A 23371-nucleotide genomic window follows, 5' to 3' on the forward strand; every position below is an offset into this window, starting at 1 on the left:
ATGATGTGATTTCCAGATGTAACCAGGAATACAGCAGCCCCAATGCCACTGCAGTGCTGTCACTCTCTGTGGCAGCGTTGGTGGGTCCCTTGCCTGGTTACAGGGGGGAGGGGGGAGGGGAGGGGGGAGAGGGGGGAAAGGGGGGAGAGGGGGGCAGGGGGGGGAGGGGGCAGGGGGGGGAGGGGGCAGGGGGGGGAGGGGGCAGGGGGGGAGGGGGCAGGGGGGGAGGGGGCAGGGGGGGAGGGGGCAGGGGGGGGAGGGGGCAGGGGGGGGAGGGGGCAGGGGGGGAGGGGGCAGGGGGGGGAGGGGGCAGGGGGGGGAGGGGGCAGGGGGGGGAGGGGGCAGGGGGGGAGGGGGCAGGGGGGGGAGGGGGCAGGGGGGGGAGGGGGCAGGGGGGGGAGGGGGCAGGGGGGGAGGGGGCAGGGGGGGGAGGGGGCAGGGGGGGGAGGGGGCAGGGGGGGGAGGGGGCAGGGGGGGGAGGGGGCAGGGGGGGGAGGGGGCAGGGGGGGAGGGGGCAGGGGGGGGAGGGGGCAGGGGGGGGAGGGGGCAGGGGGGGGAGGGGGCAGGGGGGGGAGGGGGCAGGGGGGGGAGGGGGCAGGGGGGGGAGGGGGCAGGGGGGGGAGGGGGCAGGGGGGGGAGGGGGCAGGGGGGGGAGGGGGCAGGGGGGGGAGGGGGCAGGGGGGGGAGGGGGCAGGGGGGGGAGGGGGCAGGGGGGGGAGGGGGCAGGGGGGGGAGGGGGCAGGGGGGGGAGGGGGCAGGGGGGGGAGGGGGCAGGGGGGGGAGGGGGCAGGGGGGGGAGGGGGCAGGGGGGGCCTCACCCTCAGCTGTTGTCAGCAAAGGCCGGGTCCCAGCCCAGCCTACTGGACGGGGAAGTGGGGGTGGGGGTGGGGGTGCGGGTGGGGGTGGGGGGGGGTCTCCAGCACACCCATGCACCACCCCAACTTACACTGTGATGTGCCCCGCACCTCGCACCACCACGGGGTCCGGTGTATATCGGATCAAGTGCTCGTCCATCACCACACGCTCGTCCTCCTCGTCCAGCTCGTAAATGGTATCGAAATCGGCCATGTTGGACTGAGGGGCACGAGCTGTCCCCGCGTCTGCGCCGAGCGCGGCCCGGAGCTGGCGGGGCGGGGCGGAAAGAGAGGACGTGCGCGTGCGCGCCCTCCTTGACGTCATAGCAGCGAGGGCCGTTTGACGAGGACGCGAGCATTGAGCGGCGGGGGAGGGCGCGCTGACGTCGACCCAAGGCGGAGTTCCGGGGTCCCGCTGGCCTTTCAAGGTGGCAAGTTGGACGGCAAGTTTCCGGAACGTGGAGGGATGATCGAGGGTTTAATTAATTATTTTTTAAATGACGCCAAGCTCACTCTTCTGGGTCCTTGCAGGGTGTGGTCGTTAACGCATTCAGGCCAAGGCCCACCTGGCAGGGGGACATGAACCAGTCTCAGTGGAAGTAACCACCCTGAAGCTGGATGTGTCTGTGGCTTAGACTCTTGGTGTTAAATGGCCCGTGAAGACTGAAAACACAAAGTGTGCTTGTTCCTTTTAAAAATATCTTTATTAGGTTTAATTTTAAAAAATCACATTGATCCAGTACATGGGCTGAAATACAAGACAGATACTTCTCAAATAATACCTTAAACATACAGAGTATAAATTGTGTGTACCCTTCTCAATCAAACCCATTTTATTAAGATATCTCAACTTCCATATCTGGTAGATCTAGGAAACGAAAGATGACATTTGGAAACCAGACCACGCTGCTTGGGAGCATCCAAATACCCTAAATTCTTTGAAGGATCATATTTGACCAGCAACTAACTGCCACTGGGTCACGAACAATCAAGTAGTGGAATTAAAAGTGACACAAATTGAAAGATTATCACATGATCAAAATGAGCTCTTTATTTGAATGGTCTGGCGACCCAAACATTCAGGTGACATCATTTTCACGACCTAGTTTCCCCACTGGTGACAGAATGGCCAATAATTATTGTCGAGTGACAACTGCTCAGGGAAGATAAGATCATTTGCGATTAATTATTTGAAAGGCAGAGAAGCTGCACGTGTAGAACTTGCTTTAAAATGATGTGATTTCCAGATGTAACCAGGAATACAGCAGCCCCAATGCCACTGCAGTGCTGTCACTCTCTGTGGCAGCGTTGGCGGGTCCCTTGCCTGGTTACAGGGGGGAGGGGGGAGGGGAGGGGGGAGAGGGGGGAAAGGGGGGAAGGGGCAGGGGGGGAGGGGGCAGGGGGGGAGGGGGCAGGAGGGGGAGGGGGCAGGGGGGGGAGGGGGCAGGGGGGGGAGAAATGGATTAAGGTGGAAATGAGAAAAAGAGAATCACTGTCGCCCCCCCCCCCCCCCCACAAACATAGGGCCATTTCAAAGGTGATGTTTATCAAATTGTGTTCTGGTTGACAGCTTTGAGGTACATAATTAACAATGTGACATTTTCCTGTTAATGTGAAACTAATCCAAGGTAGATGTCAGGTGTCAGGTGAATTGTTTTTTTTTGAAAAGGCCAACACTTTTTGATTGTTTATTGTCACTGTGAAATTGTTACTTGCTGTAGACACACAGGTATGGAAGATAAACCAACAATAGTATAAATTAAATCACCATGATTGCACCCTGGCAACAAAAGACATAATAAACACAAAAGGAGATACAGTTACATCATGATCTGTGACACCTTTCTGAATTCCTTTTTGGAGTCAGTTAAAATTTACAAAAGTGTGTAATGGGCCAGAAAGATTTCCTGTACTTGTCTTGATTACTTGGGTCAATTGAAGAAGAATCTCCCATATTGTTCAGGAGATTGTGTGGGGCTTGCAGTGTGATTGTAATAATATGCAAACTCCAATTGTTTGGCCAGGCTGATGGACTGGACTGCTTTCACCCATGTGGTTAAGATTATTTTACATAATTACGCTCTAAGTTTGTAGAATTCTATTCGATTATTCATACAGAAATGGGCACTACTTTTAATGTGTTACCAACATCTAGAGAATGAAAATAAAGATTTATAGGTAACATTCAGTATTTTTCATTCAATTTCCAATGATAGCAAGGAGGTTGACAGAATAAGATTTTTCAGTATAATGTGGCAATTTCAGATCTGTTCTGTTTTAATGAACTGAAAAAAAATGTCTTGATCACTTTGGAAATGAAGGCTTGAGTAAATATTAATTTGCTCTGAATTCTAGCTCATGCATTCCTCATCTCAAAGGGCCACAAAGGTCAAAAATTGGGCTAGTTCACTGAAATTTGAGAGGGATAATCAGCAAAATGGGGGCAAAGGGGTTAAGAGGAATCAGTCAGACAGGAGAAGGAAATGGAGTGCAAACCTTAAAGGATGAGGAAAGTGGAGATGGGGAGCAGTAAGAAAAGTTTGAGAAAGATATGGAAGAGGAGGAGAAAGAGAGAAGGGTCATGATGAAACAATAAGGAAATGGGACCAATGAGAGGAAGAAAATGGTGGGGGTTGGAAGAAAGGAGAAATGAACTCAGGATGTGAGAGGCAAAAGTGGAAATGCATCAGAGAAATGTCAAAATGTCCTGAATAGGAGTGGAACATTATCTTGGGGCTTGGTGAGGTGGAGTGATGGTGTTGTGTTCTAGTAGTTGCTTTGTTTTGGCAGAGATATTACAACAACATATATGCTTCAGAAGTACTTTAACTGTGAAGCATTTTAAGAACCTAACAATAACAGGGGAAGGCTAATCAGCCGCTTGAGCTTGCTCTGTAATTAGGTACGATCGTGGTTGATCTTACCTTGGCTTCAAGGCCACTTTCCTCAACTCTTGATATCTTTGCAGATCAAATATGTATCTGCCTTGAATATATGCAATTATTCCACCTCTATGATTCTCTGTGGTGGAGAACTCCAAAGAGTCATGATTCTTTGGGAAATTAAACATCTCATCTTGCTCTTAAATGGGAAAGCCCTCAGAATTTGTGTACCATTTTGGGTCACGGCCAAATTAAAATGTATACAAATAACCTTGAATAAAATCTGGAATGTGCATTTTAATTACATGTGAATTGTTTGATTACAAATTTAAAACTGTGGAGCAGGAGAAGATAAAGGGAAAAAAGGAGTCTTTGTCCCAAGCATTAGGGAGGGCACAGTAGTTGGAACAGAATCTTTGTTGGCTATTTATATGTCATTGTATTAATTAGGGAAGAGATGTAAAGGAAAATGAGAACTGTATTCAAAAACAAGGTCCATTCTCAAAAATTCTGAAAACAGTAGTGCATGGAAGATATATTTTGCCTTATTATTTTGTATGACCATGATTGTTAAATTAAATATTCATTAAAAAATAGTGCTTGATAGAATGAAGAGGGTTATTAGCAATGATTTAACAACTGTATCAACAAGTACATTTTTTATTATGGATTTTCTACAGTTGATGGAGATGACGCCAAAACAGCAGTCACTGAACACCTGATAGATCTTGGTGTAAGCAATAGCAAGAAAAATAATATTGTACAAAATTATGAATTAATTTGCAATCTTAAAGCTGGTCCCTTTAAATTTAGATTGAGCAAGAGTTTCTGACCTAATTAAGGGTGCTCTTTATCTTTGGGTGGAATGGAACATTGAGAAGTAGTATTTTTCTTTAATTTCAGAAATTTGGGGTTGTATTAAAATTGCCAATTTCAGTTGAACGAGGCTTTGTTATTGCTCCACTATTGTACTGCATCCCCAACAAAATTCCCACAAGAGTGCAGCTAATCTTCAGATACGGGAAATTGATCAACAGATGATACATGCACTCCAGAACCCAAGTCACCCAAATCTCTGCATTCATGCTGCACTGTGCAGTTGAGGCTTGCTTGGGAGCCTTTAGTCACTCGTAAATAGTTGAATTTCTGGTAACTCTCAAGATGGTAATATGGTCATTTCCTAGCATTTGTGAAGCAAATATTACTTGCCATTTATCATCCCATTCCCAAATATTTTTTGTGGAATATGGAAATGTTATATGTGGAATAAATGGCTTCCTTTTCTGAGAATCTCTGAATGAACTGAACAGAATGCAACCATGAGTAAACATCCCCACTCAGTTTTACATGAAGATGGTAAAGTGGCTAAAGATAACTAAGATGGGTACATTGATGTGAGGAATGCCTGCAGTAGTGTCCTTACTGGATAGATTGACATCTTCTTCCTTTGTGTGAGGTATGACTCCAACCATAGGAGTGTTATCCTCTTGGTACTCACTGACTTCATTTTTACTAGAGGACCTTAATGCTACATTTGATTAAATGCTTTCTTGTTACTAAGCGCACCTCACCTCTGGGATTCATCTCTTTGGTCCACGTTTAAACAATAAACAAATCATTTTGTTGATAATTGGGAGGAGGTCAGATTGAATATTTTCTGCCTTTTGTATATGGGGCATACCCAGGCAGCTGTTCACATTGCTGAGTTGATTGCAACTATACTAAACAGTTTGGCTAAAGGCCTGACTGGTTTTGTGCCAGATGAGTCCTGGTCCCATATCCTTCATTATCTATTTGTATAACACTGAGTAAATCAAATTGGTTAACCATTGCTGGATCGTCAAGATGGATCATCTAGCCAGCTCTTCTGGATGACAGTGTTTACCAGGGCTTCAATCTTCTCTTTAATGCTCATGTTAATTCTCACTATTATGTTTTAGTTACATGGACAATCTGTAGTTTCCCTTCAAGTCACATACCATTCTGACTGCATCATTTTGCCATTCCCTGCTTGTAAATGAATCTAAATCCTGGGAGTCTACCCAACATTTTTAAGGACAAATAGGTATGAACAGTATTTGCTGGCCTTGTCACCAATATCTGGATCCCTAATTAAATTATGGACCAATAAGCAAGTGAGATTTGAAGCAAGGAATAATCAAGTTCATAGACCATTGGTTACCACTTTAACACTGGCCTAATGAGAATATTTATAATTTCCAGATTTTAAAAATTCTGATTTTTTTTATGACATTGACTTCCAGATATTGGATAATTTCAAAGTAAGAGTTATTAATGATGGAATTTTGAGCAATTAATTGCTACTTTTATAATTAAAGCAGTACAGAAAAAAACTATAATGCTTGGGGTTAAAGAATTAAATGGAAGTCCTTTTTGTCTATTAACATGATTCCACGTTGGCTCTTTTGAAAATAAATGGCTGTCTGTCATCATGATTATCATTCTTTATGACACCAAAGTTAATTATTTTTGATTTCAAAAATAAAAAGATTGTCTGTGGCACTTGTCCACTACTACGCTAAAGTTTCAGAAGTAATTTGGTTCTGGTGATTTAAAAATGATCTCTCGCCAATAAACCTCAAAACATGCTGAGTATTCCCAGTACTTTTCCTTCCATTATTAATTTCCAACAATATTTTTATGCATCAGAAGTAATTAATTTCCCAAAACATTTTGAGGTATATTTATGACATGAAATATTGTGGGAAAGAAGATGACATATTGCACATAATCATACCTAGAAAGCATACATAAACCTTCTATTTTCTATGGCTTTTAGGATCATGGCATCTCCTTGCATGAGAAATTGAAGTTATTTTTCCCTCAGTTCACACATGATGAAGCAGTTTGGGTGATGCAGTCATCTTGTGAAGTTAACCACCTTCCTTTTCATTCACACTTGATAAAAAGGCCTGTGTGACATCAACTACTTGTGAAGTAACTCCTCTTCCTTTTCACTTCACACTTGAGGCTCGGTACTATGTAATCAATCACAAAAACATCTTAAAAATGAAATAATGCATGTTTTGGTGCTGTCCAAGTACAGTGCAATGGATTTAAGAATAATTCATTATCAATAAATCTCTAAAATCTTAATTATATAGCACCATTATCGAGTCATAGAATTATACAGCATGGAAACAACTTTGTCACAACTCAACCATGCTGATCAAGTTGCCTCCCTGAGTTAGTCCCACTTGCCTGCAAATTGTTTGGCCCATTTTTCTCTCAGTAATTCCTATCAATGTATTTGTCCAAATTTCTTTTAAGCATTGCATTTGTACCTGATTCTACCACTTCCTCTGGCATCTTTTTCCACATACCTACCACCCTCTTTGTGAAAGTTATCCATTATATCTATGCTCTCTAGTTTTAGACTCTTCTACCCTCAGAAAAGACTGACTATTCATAGACATGCCTCTCATGAATTTGTATACTTCTAAAAGGTTATCCCTTAGGTTTCTATGCTCCAGCCTATCAAGTCTCTTTTTAGAACTCCAACTCTCCAGTTCTGATATCCTCATGAATCTTTTCTGCACCCTTTCTACTTAATGACATTATTTCTATAGCTAGGCAACCAGAATTGTACAATTGTACAAGATGTCCCAACTCTTGTACCCAGTGCCTGACTTATGAACATAAGCAGGCCAACAGCATCTGGACCATTCTGTCTTCCTGTGCCTCCACTCATCAGTCTCCAGGGCTTTGCCATTTATTGTCCTTTGCACATGTCTGAGTTCAATTCCATCTGTCATCCTTGGCTTACTCTCCCAGTTGAAGCAGATCCTGTTGTAATTTGAAAATGAAAATGGCACTGCTGCTGGAGTTGCTGTAATGGGTAATGGCGACACGGCACTTTTCTGCATGATCCTTCCCACTTGTAATGCTATAAACAGTCTGTTAAAGGGGCCAACTTTGTATTTTTTTTCTTCTTGAACCCACAGAGGTCCATAGTTAGCAATGGACTACAAGGGGTTGCGGACTATGGGGGTTCAGTGGAATGGCACAGGGCAGCAGTGGGAAAACTGAGAAGGGGAAGCCTGGGAGGTGACTCTAGACTAAAGGTGGGCATGGGAGGAGACCAGCAACGGGCTCAGCAGCTGGTGACTGGCAGCTGGTCTCTATCCAAGCTTGGACTCCTGGAGATGAGCTTGTGGGAACCAGGTATTGGGAGGGGTTCGTGAGGGTCCCGAGTGCAAGAAGGGCCACTGATGAGGCCTCGGCTGCCGAAAGCTTCCTGATTGTATTGGAGGTTCAGATCTGGGAATTTGGGGTTGCTGATGGCTGCAGAGGCAGTGGGAGTTCTGGAGGTGAATCTGTGTACACTGTATCTGAAGGGACTTTCTTTTCTTTCACTTTCTCTTTGGTGCTGGGCAAAGCTAGTGGTGGCTCCTTGTGTGATTTAACAGCAGGCAAATGATGATGTTTTTACATATTATTACATTTTATGTGCTAGTACAGGACAACAAAGTAATCTTAAAAAACTGGTGTTGAAGATAATATTATCATCAGTATCACTGGTCCACCAATTTTGGTGTCATCCATAAACTCACCATCCATAGCAAATACATGGTCATCCAGATCATTAATATTAAGTGTCACAGGTACTTTGAACCAAATGGTGCTGGTTGTGCTCAGAGCTTCTTGAGGAACCGTCATCTGCTTCCACTATGGTGAAGTATCATTTGACTGAGTTGTTCTGAGTTTAGAAAGATGCAGCTGTTACTTTGCTCTGATGCTGGATTCCATATGTTCATTTGCAGAGTCCAGCATAAAGCGATGATTTACATCTCTCCTTACTCTGAGAGCTTGCACAGGAGTGGCAACCTGATTAATAGGAATGCTAAGTATTTCCAAATCTGTAAGTTCAGTCATTTTTTAATTACTTAATTACTTTATTATGCTCCAATTTTTTTGTTGATGTGTCTAACAACAGGCTTTTACAGGATCTAAGATTCTACCCTCTGCATGACCTTAAGTCAAAGGCTTCCAGGGTGTTCTGTGGTGGGACCTCAGCCACATATTGTCTAAAGACTATTTTACAGGATGGCTTTTAAGTGTGGGACAGGCAACAAACACATTGGCCTTTGGTTGGCAGGAACAATGGGCAAAAGGTTTGGGCAGTGGGTTAAATTCAGCCCAATCTGGGCCTTTGTTTTCCTCATGCTCATCTATGTGATACTGTAGCAGTTTAATTTAAGAAACTTAATAGGCATAACATTGCACACAAAATAATAGGAACACATGATGCTTTCTCCGAGGCAAAGATATCCAAACTGCAATAAACATGCAGATAAAAAGTAGCTTACATGTGTAAAGGGTTATTGTACATACCTGGTCTTTTGTTGCATCTTTAAAGTTTTAAATAAATATGACTAGTTTGCTAAATATCCAACAATAAGCATTTTCAAAAGGGTAATTCTGCTGATACATATGTATATAGTTAACATTGTCAAGAATTGCATTTTAAACCTGATTCTTTGGCAAATATCTTAAGACTATGATGCTTAGATGATATATTAAATAAATATCAAACTTCTTGAAAACAATCTGACAAATCAGTTTGCATTTACATTGTAGTTTTAATGTTATTTTGTATTACGTTTGAAAAACGTATAAATCAGGTCACTGGCCCTTTTTAAAAATCTACTTGCATTTACTTCAATTGGCTGGAGAATAAAGATAATGCATTTTGTAAATAGGTTGAAGTTACCAGTCGGAGTGTAAAACTGCATAAAATATTTTTTGGATTTGCCTGCCATGAAAGGAATGGAAAATAATATTTCTCCAAATATATTATCTTCTATTTTTATGTTACATTTGACATTGTGATGACAACCTGTATTATACCAAATGAATAGGTTAACAAGTGAGGTTGGATTGATAAACTGCATGATTAAAAATTCTGTTTTAATTGGCTTCAACATTCCCCCATTTCCCATGCCAATTTCCAATTGATTAAGAGCTAGAAGAGTTCCAAACCAATGTTTGTTCCCACTCATGTTTAAATGTAGGCCAAGCAGTAATGTACCCAAACACCCTTTTATTAACGTCTGATAAAGAATTGTACCTTATGTTGTCACATTTTTAAAATTTTATACATTTTATATTAAAAAAGGTACAATATTTGAAGTCTAATTTGATGAACAGAGCATATATTTTGGCAAAGTAGCTGTATATAGTGATTTACTGTAGTTTACAGAGTACATTCCATATAACACGATATCGTGTTATATGGCGAGCTCTCCACTGGCCACCGTGACAGAGGTGCACCAAAGAAAAGGTACAAGGACTGCCTAAAGAAATCTCTTGGTGCCTGCCACATTGACCACCGCCAGTGGGCTGATATCGCCTCAAACCGTGCATCTTGGCGCCTCACAGTTTGGTGGGCAGCAACCTCCTTTGAAGAAGACCGCAGAGCCCACCTCACTGACAAAAGGCAAAGGAGGAAAAACCCAACACCCAACCCCAACCAACCAATTTTCCCCTGCAGCCGCTGCAACCGTGTCTGCCTGTCCCGCATCGGACTTGTCAGCCACAAACGAGCCTGCAGCTGACGTGGACTTTTACCCCCTCCATAAATCTTCGTCCGCGAAGCCAAGCCAAAGAAAGAGACAGAGTACATTCCTCCATTTAATAATATAACAGGCAAAATGATGCATTCTGCTGTCCAATAATGTTTGGTGGTAACTTCTTACCTCCTTAGTCAAATAGCTGGAAAGTTTATGAAAATATTTTCAAATGTGCACTGATTTTAATTTTACATATCCAAACTGACACTTTAAAATGGGGAATTATCACGCAGTGCAGCGAGGAAAGTTGTAAAGACTTTAAAAAAAAATCTTCAGAATAATTTTAAGCTCCCTGATATCCATAAAAAAATCATTTCTTCTGAAAATGTAAAGCGCCTTTTCTCTTAAATGGAGTGCTCTCTGTACATAATCCTAGGCCTGCGGCAGAGTCATCCTCAGAAGCATTGGAGTCCTTGTTGCTTGCACTGATTAGAGTGTTACAGTTACTTGAGCCATATTCCCAATAGATGGCCCCCCAGAAATATGACCCCCTAGCAGCATCTGGCCTGCCATCTCCACAGGACTCCCTGGACCTGGACCATGATGAGTCAGACAACCATCAGACTGAGCCAACTGTTTCTTGGTCATCTTTCTTTCCTTGGCTCTTCGATTCTGGAACCAGATTTTTACCTGTGAAAATAGAATTAAAACAAACAATTTTATACAAGAAAGAAAGCCTTGCATTTATTCAGATGTGGATTGTAATTGAGTATTGAGCAGAAAGCAAAGAATGGGAATATGGTAAAACCCTAGGATTTGGCACCTATAGGGATTGGCATTGCCGGATAAATGTATTTTTTGGTTGCTTGAGACTTAATCTTATAATGCCTAATGAATACACCTGCATTAAGAATAAACAGTTTAAAATACAAAAATACTATACTGTACTTACACTGAACAAACTTCACTTGCATGAATTTATAAACTTTATAGAGCAATTTACTTTATTTTCAGTCACATTTTTTGAAAACATTTAACCATTGCTGAATCTGCAGGTTCACCCCTCTCCACGGAGCTGCTCTAAAGATGAACAATAACTTTATAGATAATTACCTTGCCCCCCCCCACCCCCCCACACTTACACAAAGCCTCAAACTAAGCAGGGAAAAGGAGATACATTAAGAGAGTCAACACAACGGCGAGCAGCATCGACCAACTCTTCATTCTGAGTGATGCCATTGCTGTTTCACACAGGGTCAGTGCCAGTATGAATGTTTGAGGGGGGCATTAGCATGTTAGAAGGGGTGACAGTGAAATGCTCAGAAACTCACTCACTCAGCTGGGGGGGGGGGGCTAAAATAGGATGCTGTTAACATCATCCACCCCTCCAATGTAGATGACAAGAGCACTGCTTTTATTGCGGCCTGGGGCGGATGGGGAGTTGCTAGAGTGCATCAAGCTAGATGCTAGCGACATTTGACGCACGTTAATGATGCCGGAGGGGATGGGAGCATGTCTAAAGGTGAGCGATGGCCACAACTATATGGGGAGTACAGCACCTCGCTTAGGAGGCAATGCCCGCGGATACCTCCCTTGGTACTGACCCTGGTTTCACACAACTTTATTCAAACACCTGCTATGAACAAAGCACATCCAAGGCATTTTTGCTGGATGAATATTTGCTCCTATCTTCACCAAAGATTTGTGTTACTTCAGAGAACATTTACGTTTACAATTTTAAACTGACATTTAAAAATTTTTATTTTATTCTTATTTATTTTAATTTTTAAAAATTTTCTTTTTTTCTTTTTTTTTCAGTTGCTTGAATATTATTGTAAATGGATTGTTCACACGTTGGCAATTTATTCATGGTTTACTGTAGGGTTCAGTCCTTGGGCCTTATCTATATCAATAATTTGGCTATTTATTTTGAATATTATTTCTAATTTTACTGTTGATACCAAGTAGATGGATTGAGTATTGAGGATGATTATAAAGAAGCCTCAAAGGGATATGAGCACATTGAGTGAATGAGCAAGAGTAACATCATGTGGAAAAATATGAGGTCATCTATTTCCATTTTGGTACAAAGAACAACAAAAAAAGAAGAGATTCATTAAAAAGTGAGAAAGTGCATAGTGTTGATGATCAGGTGACTGAAGGCAGACATGCTGAGACAGCAAGAGATGAAGAGGGTAAATGGTATATTTGGGTATATTATAAGAGGATTTCAATACAGCGTTAAGAAACATATTGGATTTGCAGCGGCTTTGGTGAGTCCCGTGATGGTTCACTTACCTAAAAAAAATTACGTGCTTGCTATAGTGGGAGCACAGTAGATTGGATCCAGGAATAGTGGGTTTGGTGAGTGAGAGACTGAGTTGACTAAAACTATATTATCTTGAATTAGAAGACCGTGAGGAAATCTTGTGGAAAGTTACAACAGTTTTAAAGGCTTGATAGACTGGATACATGGTCAAAATTTCCCTTCGCTGATGTCTAGGACTGGGAGATGGAGTTTCAGGATTGGGGCTGTGTGTGTAAGACTAGGATGAGAAAAAAACCATGCACTCAGAAGATGGGGAACCTTGGAATTTGCTGTCCCAGAAAGTGTGGATATTTAATTGTCTATTAAAAATAAAGATGTAAAGACTTCTGTTCCTGAAAGGATGTAAGGGTAGTACTGGAAAATGGTGCAAAGACAAAAGATCAACTATGATCTTGATGAATGTAGAGGGGGGTCAAAGATCCAGATGGCAGAACCATGCCCTCCTTTTCTTTCCATTTTGCATATCTCCTCACTATAAACATTTCTACAAAATCCAACTCTTACCTTAGATTAATTCACCTTCACCTAATCCCTGTCCACAAATCATCACTTCTACCCTAATTATGTTTAGTTTGGGGTAATTCATTCCTTTCTGTCCAACATGACAAGAGTGGATTTGTTTTATTAAGCATTCTGCTTTCAAACAACTTCAAAGTGGTACGTATTGTACGTAGTGAACTATTTTCAGGTTATCGTTTACTGATACAGTATACAGGAACAACCTTATACAGGCTAATACATTTATTTTTTCCTGGATATGAAATAAAGCCAAACTTGGACTCAAGGTAAATCAGCTGGAGAATTAATACAAAAATAAATTAAAAAATACGGGGAAAATTCCACGTTAATCTCTTCTGTCCTTTTGGATCTCTTCCTAAGGCGAATAAAGCAATACTGGATTTTTGTAAATAAAATTACTGAAGGTTCACAGCAGCATTACCAAGTAGTTTTAAGACTTCAGGAACAGTTTGAGTGAGAATCGTTGTAAAGTTTCCAGTTTCTGGGGGGAAAAAAAACTTGACATGGAAAAAGGAAACAATGGCAACGTATGGAAAAGACCACTGTGTACGCGGAAGTATAAAATGCTGCCAATAACGAGGCAGAAATGCTAACGAACCTGTCTTTCCGAGAGACCGAGGACAGTTGCCAGTTCAGCTTTCCTCTTGATGGTGATGTACCTGTTGTAATGAAATTCCTTCTCCAATTCAAGCCTCTGGTGATCTGTATACACTACCCTGTATTTGTCTTTTGTCCGGGTTTTACCTGAAAAAAAGTAAAACACACAAGAAAAACTAACTTTAAAAAGCTTAATCTAAATTCTGAAAGCCGGAGAATCTGTCATTTGAGCATTCGACTGCTCGGCCATTTGCCAGCATTTCTAATCAACGCATTCTTGTCCATTGAGGGTGAAAGGAATGGAGTCAAGAAAAACTGATTTCTCATTGTTGCTAGCTACTTGATTCTTGCTAGCGTTTCAGACATGAAAACGATTTGCATTCAAGAATATAAACAAATAAAATTGCAATTCCTTGTGTTCCTGGTTTGTATTTAATCAGTTCAAAATATCAAATTTAAAAAATTCCACAAACATGTCCTGAAGCAAGTGAACGCAGAATATGCGAAATGTTTTCATCTAAATATCCGTAAAATAAATATATGATCTAATTGACGTCCTCCCTGGTCCCCCACTCCATACCTTGTGCGACATTTTCTACAATAAACTAATCTGAATCAATTGAGAGTGTGTTTATGGGATACAAGATAAACACAATCCCACTTAAGTACAAATAGTTCGCTGAATTCTCATTTCTTTATCAATCTAAATTCAACCTCTTGTCGGTAAGGATGAGCGTTACATTCCCACCAGAACCGTATCCCCACATAAGTACATTTTAAAAACAAAATGTAGTTAAGCGTACAAATTGACACTTTAGCCAACTGTCAGTTTCGGCAGTCTAGTTTTACCATCTTCAATAAAGCACTCCAGCTCATTCTGTATGTATTTCCCAATTGCCCGATACTGACAATGTGCATTTGTGAAGCAAAGGGAACACGTCTTGAGGTCACAAAACATAAAGATAACTCGTTTACATATATAACCGTCAAATACAGTATTTGAAATCTTAATTTTGGGAATAGTAAAAAAATGTCTTCTCCCCTTAAAAACGTTATTTCTTGTAAACAGTTCCAGTTCGTTAATCTAATTCAAGTAATTCAAAGACAGGAGCAGGCTACTCGGTGAAGCAACACCACACCACCACATTCATATGATAAAATGAACACACTCCATACAAAGAGCTACAAGTCAATTTTACAAAAGGCTGGATCGCAGGCCAGTTTGTTTGATTTACTTCGCATAAACAAGCGGCGGCATTTACTTTAATCTTTAAAGTATTTTTTTGGCCTCAAAGTAACATTGAAAAGTAAGCATTACCTGGACATCCCCAGGCTCCTTGGCCTATAATAGAGAAGAGGGAGCCACATTTTTAAGAAGTGTTATATGCGATCTGGTAGTCAAATTTAAGCTTAGTTTGCAGCCTAAATGTAAAGATTCCTTAATTAATGTCAAATTTAAGCTTAGTTTGCAGCCTAAATGTAAAGATTACTTAATTAATCGGACAGCCTATCAATCATAGCATTCATAATTCCGTAATATAATTCATAGCATTCATAATTCCGTAATACAATTCATATCATTCATAATTCCGTAATATAATTCATAGCATTCATAATTCCGTAATAACACTTCTTTTGTGATTTACTTCCTTCAAAGAATAACATTCTATAAATCTTTCTGAAATAAGATTACATTGAAACAAGCATTTATTGAAAGCATGTATCGAACAATTTGAAACGGTTTAGAATTTAGAAAACATTGGACTCGAATCTTTAACTGTTCTATGGCTGTCTTCCTTATTGAAAGATTTGTCCATATGCCAAAATCAACTTTATTGTGTTAATCTCACATATCTACTTTGTCGATTTCCTTTAATATTTGAGTGTTTAACTCTTTAAACGACATTGACGTTTTAACGGCAAATTGGTTCAGTGTGCTTTTTTTAAAAAACAATCCCAAACCAACGAAATTGTAAATATCTTTAATTTTGGAAGTTCGTTGTAAATCCAGCTTGATTGACCAAATTAGAAATAAATGTTTTTTTTCCCCGACTTGCTCACGGATAGCGGATAAAACATATTTGCATTTGAACAAAAAAAATGTCTTGCTGGTGTGCCAAGGGTTAAAATTCAATAGGTTACACGAAGCCTATGTACATATGACCTCGGTTTATAACGCAGCTACCCTCACTCGCATTATTCACCTTTGCAATAAAATTCAGGGACATTGCGAGACAGACAATGCTGCAAGGACAAGATTCATTATTTATTGTGAAAATCGTCACTCTTTCCGGTCATATAAACAGTCCATGTTCCCAGATAATGAGGAGTTAGGAAGCGTAACAGGGCGCATATCAAAGCGAAGAAAGTGTTGAAAGGGCATGCCGCCTGAATATGACAAATAACAATTGTAGTGACTGAAGAAACGGGACCTCACAGTTAGTTTACAGGATGGAAAATTAGCATTACAACCGCGACCGGCGCCTGGCTCCATTCTCACCTCCTGCAATTTGCATGGGATTCTAACACTGGAATCTTGGATAGGGGTCTCCATTAAATAAAAATGAAACCAAATATACGTTTTACTTTGTGATCCAAAATTGCGTCGAAATGAATTAATCTCCGAAGACAAAGTGACCTGAAAGGCAGCAATCTGGAGGAGATGTTACATGACACTGACAAGAGGAATAATAAGATGGACACCAACACGCTCTGTCCGACCAACGTTGGGAACTTGCGAAAAATGGCCCAGGTTTGTTCACACACGCACCGTGTAATAACCTCTGAGTGACCTTCTAACAGGAGATAGAGGAAGCATTCCCGCATTCATCAGCTGCTTTCAAATACCAAGATGCCCGGAGCTAACACCTTACAGTTCGGTTCCCGGCCCCAAACATCCTAATTTGCCAATCTGATCAATAATATTTGAGACTGATTTTCAACACTCGTCTAGAAATGACATCTGAAGAATTGTGGCGTTTGACTGATTGACAACGCTATTTAAGTAACATTGAAATAAACGTCAAACAGGACGGCAACTGCTTTGATAAAACGTCTTTGAAGTCGCTGGCACTTCAGCCGATGCAAACGATTATAATGCATATGGCTGAGGTCCCAGAGTATTTCCCCGTGTTCTGATCGAGGAAGCCGACTAGCTTGAAACCCTCCGTGAATTATTGCTAGAATAAAGAAGGTGTCACCGGATCATTTTCAAATGATAGTAAACGATTTCATATATTTTCTAATTATCACAAGAAGCGTTGGCGGAAACTTTTGCACTGAGAAAACATGAATAGGTCATGGAGATTCAAGAAATAATATGGAATCTGAGGTTACAAGATGCATCCACCTGCATGTGAGCAAAATTTAACTCACCCCTTCTGTCTGAAGTCATGGTGCAGCAACACAAAGGTATTGTGCAAAGTTTCCTGGACATCCACACGTTGGCAACATTCTAGACATTATTATAGCAAACGTGTCGCACTCCCCTGAACTGTAGATCTTTGCACTAAGTCAAACGCTCCTTTCACACGCAAACTTGGATAGCCAGGGTGCTTAAAACACTTGAGAACATTGGAAAGGTTCGATCTATCCTTTCATAGTTCACCTTCTAATGTAGGCAGCGCTGGCCAGTATCGCAAGAACGGGTCTATCTCGATTTAAAACCTTGAAACCGTTGGGTAAGATGGACTTTGGTTCAATATGAAGAGAGGGCCTTTTTAACCGGCAATAACTTTATACATTGGTAAATCGGCAATGAAATCTTGAATTGCCAGAAGTACAACTACGTTAGCCAAAAATAGACCAATTATTTCCTCCAGAAAAACAAACTTCAAGTGCAAGATCTTGATGCTGAAGGTGATCCTGTATCAATCAACACGCAGCCAATAAACAGGATTTTACTGCAGGAAAACAAAACAGAAATCCGACAGTAAAACTGTTTGAGCACCCAACCATCAACCGAAGTTTTCTAAACTCCACCCAGCAAGTTCCTTAATATGTCCAAGCAATGGGAAGAAACGTCTATAAAATTTTCCCCCCCAAAAAACCCAAACATTCTGCTATGCAAATAACCAACACAGTTGCTAATCAGCATCGTCCTTTAACCACAGATTCTAATATCAAATGAAAGCTCTGAGACAATATTGCAGTATCTTTCAAACGAGTGGTGTTATGACATGTTTAAACAAATACAGTAGCTGAAAGATATTAGTTCGTTGATTAGTTCCTTCACGTTGTTCCTATCATTTACTTGTGGAAGTAACGTGTAGGTTTTGGAGAGTCCTTACCTGCTGCAGAGATCTGTGTGGTTTTCTTCATCCATTCATATGGATTGCGCCTTTGACTGTTGGGAGACGTCTGTCCCACTGAGATAGTATCTAAAGGAGGAAGGATTCCTGCAGCTGAGGGGTTCATTGCATTATAGTCAGGCGAACTGTAAGAAACCTGCCCCGGAGAAGAGTTACTTATCTGGACCGGTACTGTGTTTGATGGGCCAGGCCCATAAGAGCTCCAGTCCTCTCTTGGTGGACCATAGGGAGAGGTCCAAGACACCGAGGTTTGGGGATGATGTTCCATATTCGGCACATGGTATCCCGCGTACTCCGAATACTGTGACGGAGAAACGAAGTTCTGTGTGGATAAATTAATGCTTGATCGTCTAACGGGCCCTGGGTACATGCTTACTTCTTTATCCAATATATAGCCCACATACATGGCTAGGGTTAGGGTTTGTGCGCATGCTGCAGCCAGAAACGGCTGCCTGCTCGGACTGGCATTGGTCTGGTGAGGCTCATGCTGAACTGACCCTATCGCACATGATTAACCATTGTTTACAGGTCCCTGCTACTAAGAATTTACCAGAGGCACCGCGACGTCACTGTCACAGATTTGCATACAAATAAAAACCGAGGTGAACTGGTAAAACCCCACCTTTCTGGTACAATCTTTCGCCATGTAATCCCATCTCGTCAGCATTGATCAATTCTAAGTCTTATTTAGAAATAACTCATACACGATTGTTTATCCCTCGTTTGGAGTACTTCATTTCACAGATGGGGATGGGGGTGCTGGAGATTCGTAACGTTGTTTCAGCATGGAAGGAGGGCATTTGGCCTGTCGAAATCGTATCCTCTGGATGTTTGATTTATCCTTAAAGCACTACTCCCCAATGTCTCCCCATTACCTTGGACAGTCTTAGACGTGGCCAGTTCCTTTTTGAACGTTATACTTGAATTTGCCGCTACCATCATCCCTCAGTTCTGATAAAGGGTTCCCACCCTAAACATCTTCAGTTCTGTTTTTCCCACTGTTTCTACTCGACCCGCTGAGTTCCTCCAGCAGATTTGTTTTCTCTCTCCAGCCTTTGAACGCTTCTGTGCCTCCAGACCCTCACCACTCATTTGTAGTCCATTTTCTCCCATTTTACTTTTGATTGATTTGTCAACCACCTTAATTCAATCTCTTCTAGTTCTTGACCGTTCTGCCTTCTTTCCGTCCACTCCATACCTACCTAATGCTCTAAAATATCCCTATCAGACCTCCAGGGGTCTTTTATGTCCAAGGTGAACACTACCAGCTACTCTAGTTAACCTCCAGAGACAAACTCCCTCCCCCTCTTGGAATTATTTTAGTAAATCTCCAAATTCCTTACACCATTTCCAGAAGTGTTTCACTCAAAATTACAAACAACATTTCATTTGTAACTACGCCAAAGTTTTATAAAGAGCCAGTCTGACTTCTGACATAATATCTTTGATCAGAAACATTAACTCTTATTCATCTCTGAGATACTGACGGACCTGGTGAGAATTTTCTTTGTTTCATATTTTCAGTACTCGCAGTCCTTTATTTTTCACCAAGAATTCCTTGCTCTGTTGGCCCCACTGATAAAGCACAGGATTTCTTCTTTTTAACCACATTCTCACCCCCCCCCCACGCACCACTTTCTCTCTATGGTTGTACCAGTCTGAAATGTGCCCTCATTTATTTCCGCTCTTCTCATTCTTCTGAGCAAAATGTTGCATTTCACATTTCTCAGCATTAAATTTCATCACCCACCTATTTTGCCAGGCTGCCCTCATCTCCTTGAAGGCTATTACTACCCTCCACACAGTTCACTACACCTCCAAGCTTTGTGCCTACTTCATTACCACATCTTAAAAGCACTGGTACTAGAATTGACTCGAAACCCTTTCAGCTCTGAAACAACCTTTTACCACCACTGCGACTAAGGAACTTTTATATCCAGACTGCTACATCCATTTTAACCCACAGCCTTCAGTCTTGATGACAAGTCCATTATGCAGCACTTGATCAAATGCCCTTTGGCAGTCCATATATACCCCATCAGCCGAAACGTTGACTGATTGACCACTTCTTTCCATGGATGCTGCCTGACCCGTTGAGTTCCTCCAGCTTCTCTTTCTGGACTTACCTGGTTCACTCAAGAATGTTAACAGTTTCAGTTAAACTCCGATCTAAAGCTACCTTGAAGAACTCAAATTTAAACCGGTATTACATGATACGCGTTAATTTTAAGTTGCAATGTTGCGTTTGTTTTAAATCATGTGGTTTGTTTTAAGTAATGTGGCATGATAATTTTTTGACCCTGGCGCGTGTTAACCACGGGTAAGAGACGCTATCAAAGACGTTTCCCGGTTGTTCCGTCGATTAGTGGATAAATGCATCTAACACAGCTATTCATAAGGCAAGAGGTGAAAAGTAGCATGAAGTGGTTTATTCACACAAGGGGAGCGCTCCATTTGATAGTCTTTCACAGTTATAGGAGTTATAGGGACCCTTCTGTTGCATCTGATCATGGGTTAACTTTCAGCCTAAATAAATGTCGTTTCTTCATGTAACAGACCCCACTTCAGTGGGAGAACGTAACCTAAATGTAACTGTCTGTAAGGGCGCAGTTGAATGCAACTATTGCCTAAACCCTCTAACAGTATCAACACGGCTTGCCGAACGAATTGTCCTGGTTTCAAGAGCCAATTCTTGGCAACCCCACGCAAAGTGCTGTGGTCGGCTCGAAAGTCTTTAGTGCACAGTGCAAACAAATCACCCCAAAGCTGTTATTTTGAAAATAATTTCCTTACGTCTGTAAACCGCATAGTTTGCGCCTTGTGCAGACTCATCTCACTTTATTGGATTGGGGTCATGAGTTCTTCACATCCCGTAATTACAATTCAATTTAAAAATGCTGGAAAAACGCAGCAAGGGTCAATATGCAATTATAACACCGTTAAATCAAGCGTGGATACTAAAATACAACTGGCAAGATCTCTTGTATGGCGAAGTATTCCTATAAGCGCCCGCCCCCACCACCTTTTCTGTTTTTATTTCAGATTTCCAGCATCAGCAGTATTTTTGTTGTTTTTTTACTTCTTTGTGGTCATTGGCTCTTGGTTGAACACTGCCTTAATTTAAAAATTCTCACTCTTGTTTTCTGAGCTCCATATTTCTGACATTTCCTGAATAATCAATGAACCAAAGACACTGCCTTACTTTTCGTGCACTTATTATTTTATTTCATTTTATTTTTATACTAGTTTCCTAAGATGGTTGTAATATGAATGTTTGCACGATGATGCTTCCGCAAAACACCAAATTTCATGGCTTGCTCATGATTTAGGGTCGTAGTTAGGCAGCAAATCCCCCCCCCCCCCCCCCCCACATTGATTTATACCTTTGTTCCAATATTGGCCAAAGCCATTTCAACTGAATGTTCACATGTTGATCAGTTCAGTAGATGTCTTCAATTCAAAATCAGAGAGGAAGAGAGCGGGGAGTTTGGAAAAGCACACAGCTGTTTAGAAAGACAATTCAAACATGTAGAAATCAGGAACCATGGTGCAGTCCAGACCCAACCTTAGCCTTTTTTTGCAGGGAAAACAAATTTACCCTATCCTGTTTCTTCTTAGAACTTTAGTGGCAATATTCCGGTGACTTTCTTTTGTAGCCAGTGCAATCACATCATACCCAATATGTGGTGAACAAACTTTTGCACTTTACTCCAGCTGTGACCTAACTAAAATTTAATATGATTTTATGATTTCCTCCCTTTTTTTTTAATTGAATGCTCTAGGCAATATCTCAGAAACCTTTCTCATTGACTTCTCTGGCTATAGTGCCACATTCAGGGATTCTTGCACTTATGCATTAAGATCCCTTTGTTTTTCTCCACTCACTAAATTTATGTTATGTATATCCAAGCCATAGCAGTCCTTCCAAAATGCAGAATATCACTTTTTTTCAGGATCATTTTCTATTACTCTTTTTAACATCACATTACCTCCTCCTCGCTGATCATCAAGGCTGCAAGCTCTATATCCAAGTTCTGCATCAATGCAATATATATGTTTTCTGACATTATCATTGTTCTTGGCTGAATAACAGGCAATGAGGAGTCAGGATATGGGATGAAGATTGAGAAATGTCTGTGTGGTGCCAGAGCAATAATCTTCTTTTAAATGTTAGCAATATTAAGGAATTTTTGATGGACCTTTGAAAGGAGAAGCTGAGAACCTGTCTTCATCGATGGGATGGTAATGGAGAGGATTTGTTCCATCAAGTTTCCAGGTGACCAAATCTTGGAGGGTCTCTCCTGGAGCCAACACATCAAGGCAGCCATGAAGAAAGAACACAAATGCTTCTAGCTTCTAGGATGTCTGAAGAGATTTGGCATGCCATGGAGTACTCTATCAAACATCTACAGATGAACTGTGGAAAGTATGCTGATTGGTGGCATCATGGCCTGGTGCGGGTCCAGGAATGCAGAAGGCCACAGAAAGTCAAGTCCATTTCAGGCACCAATCTCCCATCCATTGAATACCCCATCACCCTTGTCATGACCTCAGGCAGAAATTACAGAATCCTGAAGTCTGGAATATCTAAGTTTTCAACATCTACCAGGGTCTTGAGTAGTCCCGAATTAAAACTACTCAAGGACTACCAAATGATCTGCCTGCATTATTGAAGCATTACACTTGTACATGAATGGAAACTGTAAATAATTATTTATCATTTTATATTTATTATCTTTCTTCATTTCATGGCAGACTGTGGTAATTTATACTGTTGTTGTTAGTGGTGTATTTTACATAACTGAGGGGCTGCAGGGATGAATTTTATTGCATCTGTACAATGTACAATAAATAATACATGATGTCAGTAAGATCTCTTATTTAATAACATCTCATATTATTTATATAATTTAATATCATATATAATTCTGAAGCAAAAGATTGCTCTGCTTATAATCACCATCTTCACCAATATACAAGGTTTAAGACCATAAGATATTGGAGCACAAGTAGGCCATTCAGCTCATCAATTCTGCCTACCATTCAATCATGAGCTGAGCCATTTATTCACTTAGTCCCACTCTCTTGCCTTCTCCCCATGTCTTTTGATACTCTGACAATTCAGATACCTATCAATACCTGCCTTAAATGCATCCAATGACCTGGGCTCCACAGATGCCTGTGGTGGCAAATTCCAAACTTTCTGTTTTAAATGGGCATCCTTCAATCTTGACATTGTGCCCTCTTGTCCTTGATTCCCCTACCATGGGAAACAACTTTACTGCATCTACTCTGGCCAGGCCTTTCAACATTCAAAATGCTTCTGAACTGTGAACATGCCACACAT

The 23371-nt window shown here is 41.2% G+C and overlaps 2 protein-coding genes and 1 long non-coding RNA gene across 5 annotated transcripts in view; 1 reads left to right on the forward strand and 2 right to left on the reverse strand.

The window, feature by feature from the left end:
* LOC138740362 (cysteine-rich hydrophobic domain-containing protein 2-like) overlaps nt 1–1194 on the reverse strand; it is a 38796-nt gene extending 37602 nt beyond the window's left edge. The window contains exon 1 of the mRNA XM_069892903.1: nt 947–1194. Within this exon, the coding sequence (XP_069749004.1) occupies nt 947–1179 (233 nt within the window). The 5' untranslated portion in view covers nt 1180–1194. The remainder of the gene's footprint in view (nt 1–946) is intronic.
* Nucleotides 926–23371, forward strand: part of LOC138740364 (uncharacterized) — a 153803-nt gene continuing 131357 nt past the window's right edge. For all 3 annotated transcript variants that reach the window (XR_011342862.1, XR_011342863.1, XR_011342864.1), the window contains exons 1-2: nt 926–1297; nt 8521–8618. This is a non-coding gene — a long non-coding RNA (uncharacterized lncRNA). The remainder of the gene's footprint in view (nt 1298–8520; nt 8619–23371) is intronic.
* Nucleotides 10253–18469, reverse strand: cdx4 (caudal type homeobox 4). Its single transcript, XM_069892902.1, has 3 exons — nt 18004–18469; nt 13716–13861; nt 10253–10959 (listed from the first exon to the last, which is right to left on the reverse strand). Exons 1-3 carry the CDS (start codon nt 18428–18430, stop codon nt 10759–10761), a joined length of 774 nt encoding a protein of 257 aa, XP_069749003.1. The 5' UTR covers nt 18431–18469; the 3' UTR covers nt 10253–10758.

The sequence above is a fragment of the Narcine bancroftii genome, chromosome 8, assembly GCF_036971445.1.
Source record: "Narcine bancroftii isolate sNarBan1 chromosome 8, sNarBan1.hap1, whole genome shotgun sequence".
Lineage (NCBI taxonomy): Eukaryota > Metazoa > Chordata > Chondrichthyes > Torpediniformes > Narcinidae > Narcine > Narcine bancroftii.

What these genes read in the sequence shown, in the direction of transcription:
- cdx4 (XM_069892902.1), bottom strand. Translation starts at nt 18,430, where the DNA reads ATGTATGTGGGCTATATATTGGATAAAGAAGTAAGCATGTACCCAGGG. An exon ending in CACACAGATCTCTGCAGCAG is followed by an intron (nt 13,862 to 18,003) that starts GTAAGGACTCTC and finishes ACTTTTTTTCAG; the next exon opens with GTAAAACCCGGACAAAAGAC. An exon ending in TCGGTCTCTCGGAAAGACAG is followed by an intron (nt 10,960 to 13,715) that starts GTTCGTTAGCAT and finishes CTATTTTCACAG; the next exon opens with GTAAAAATCTGGTTCCAGAA.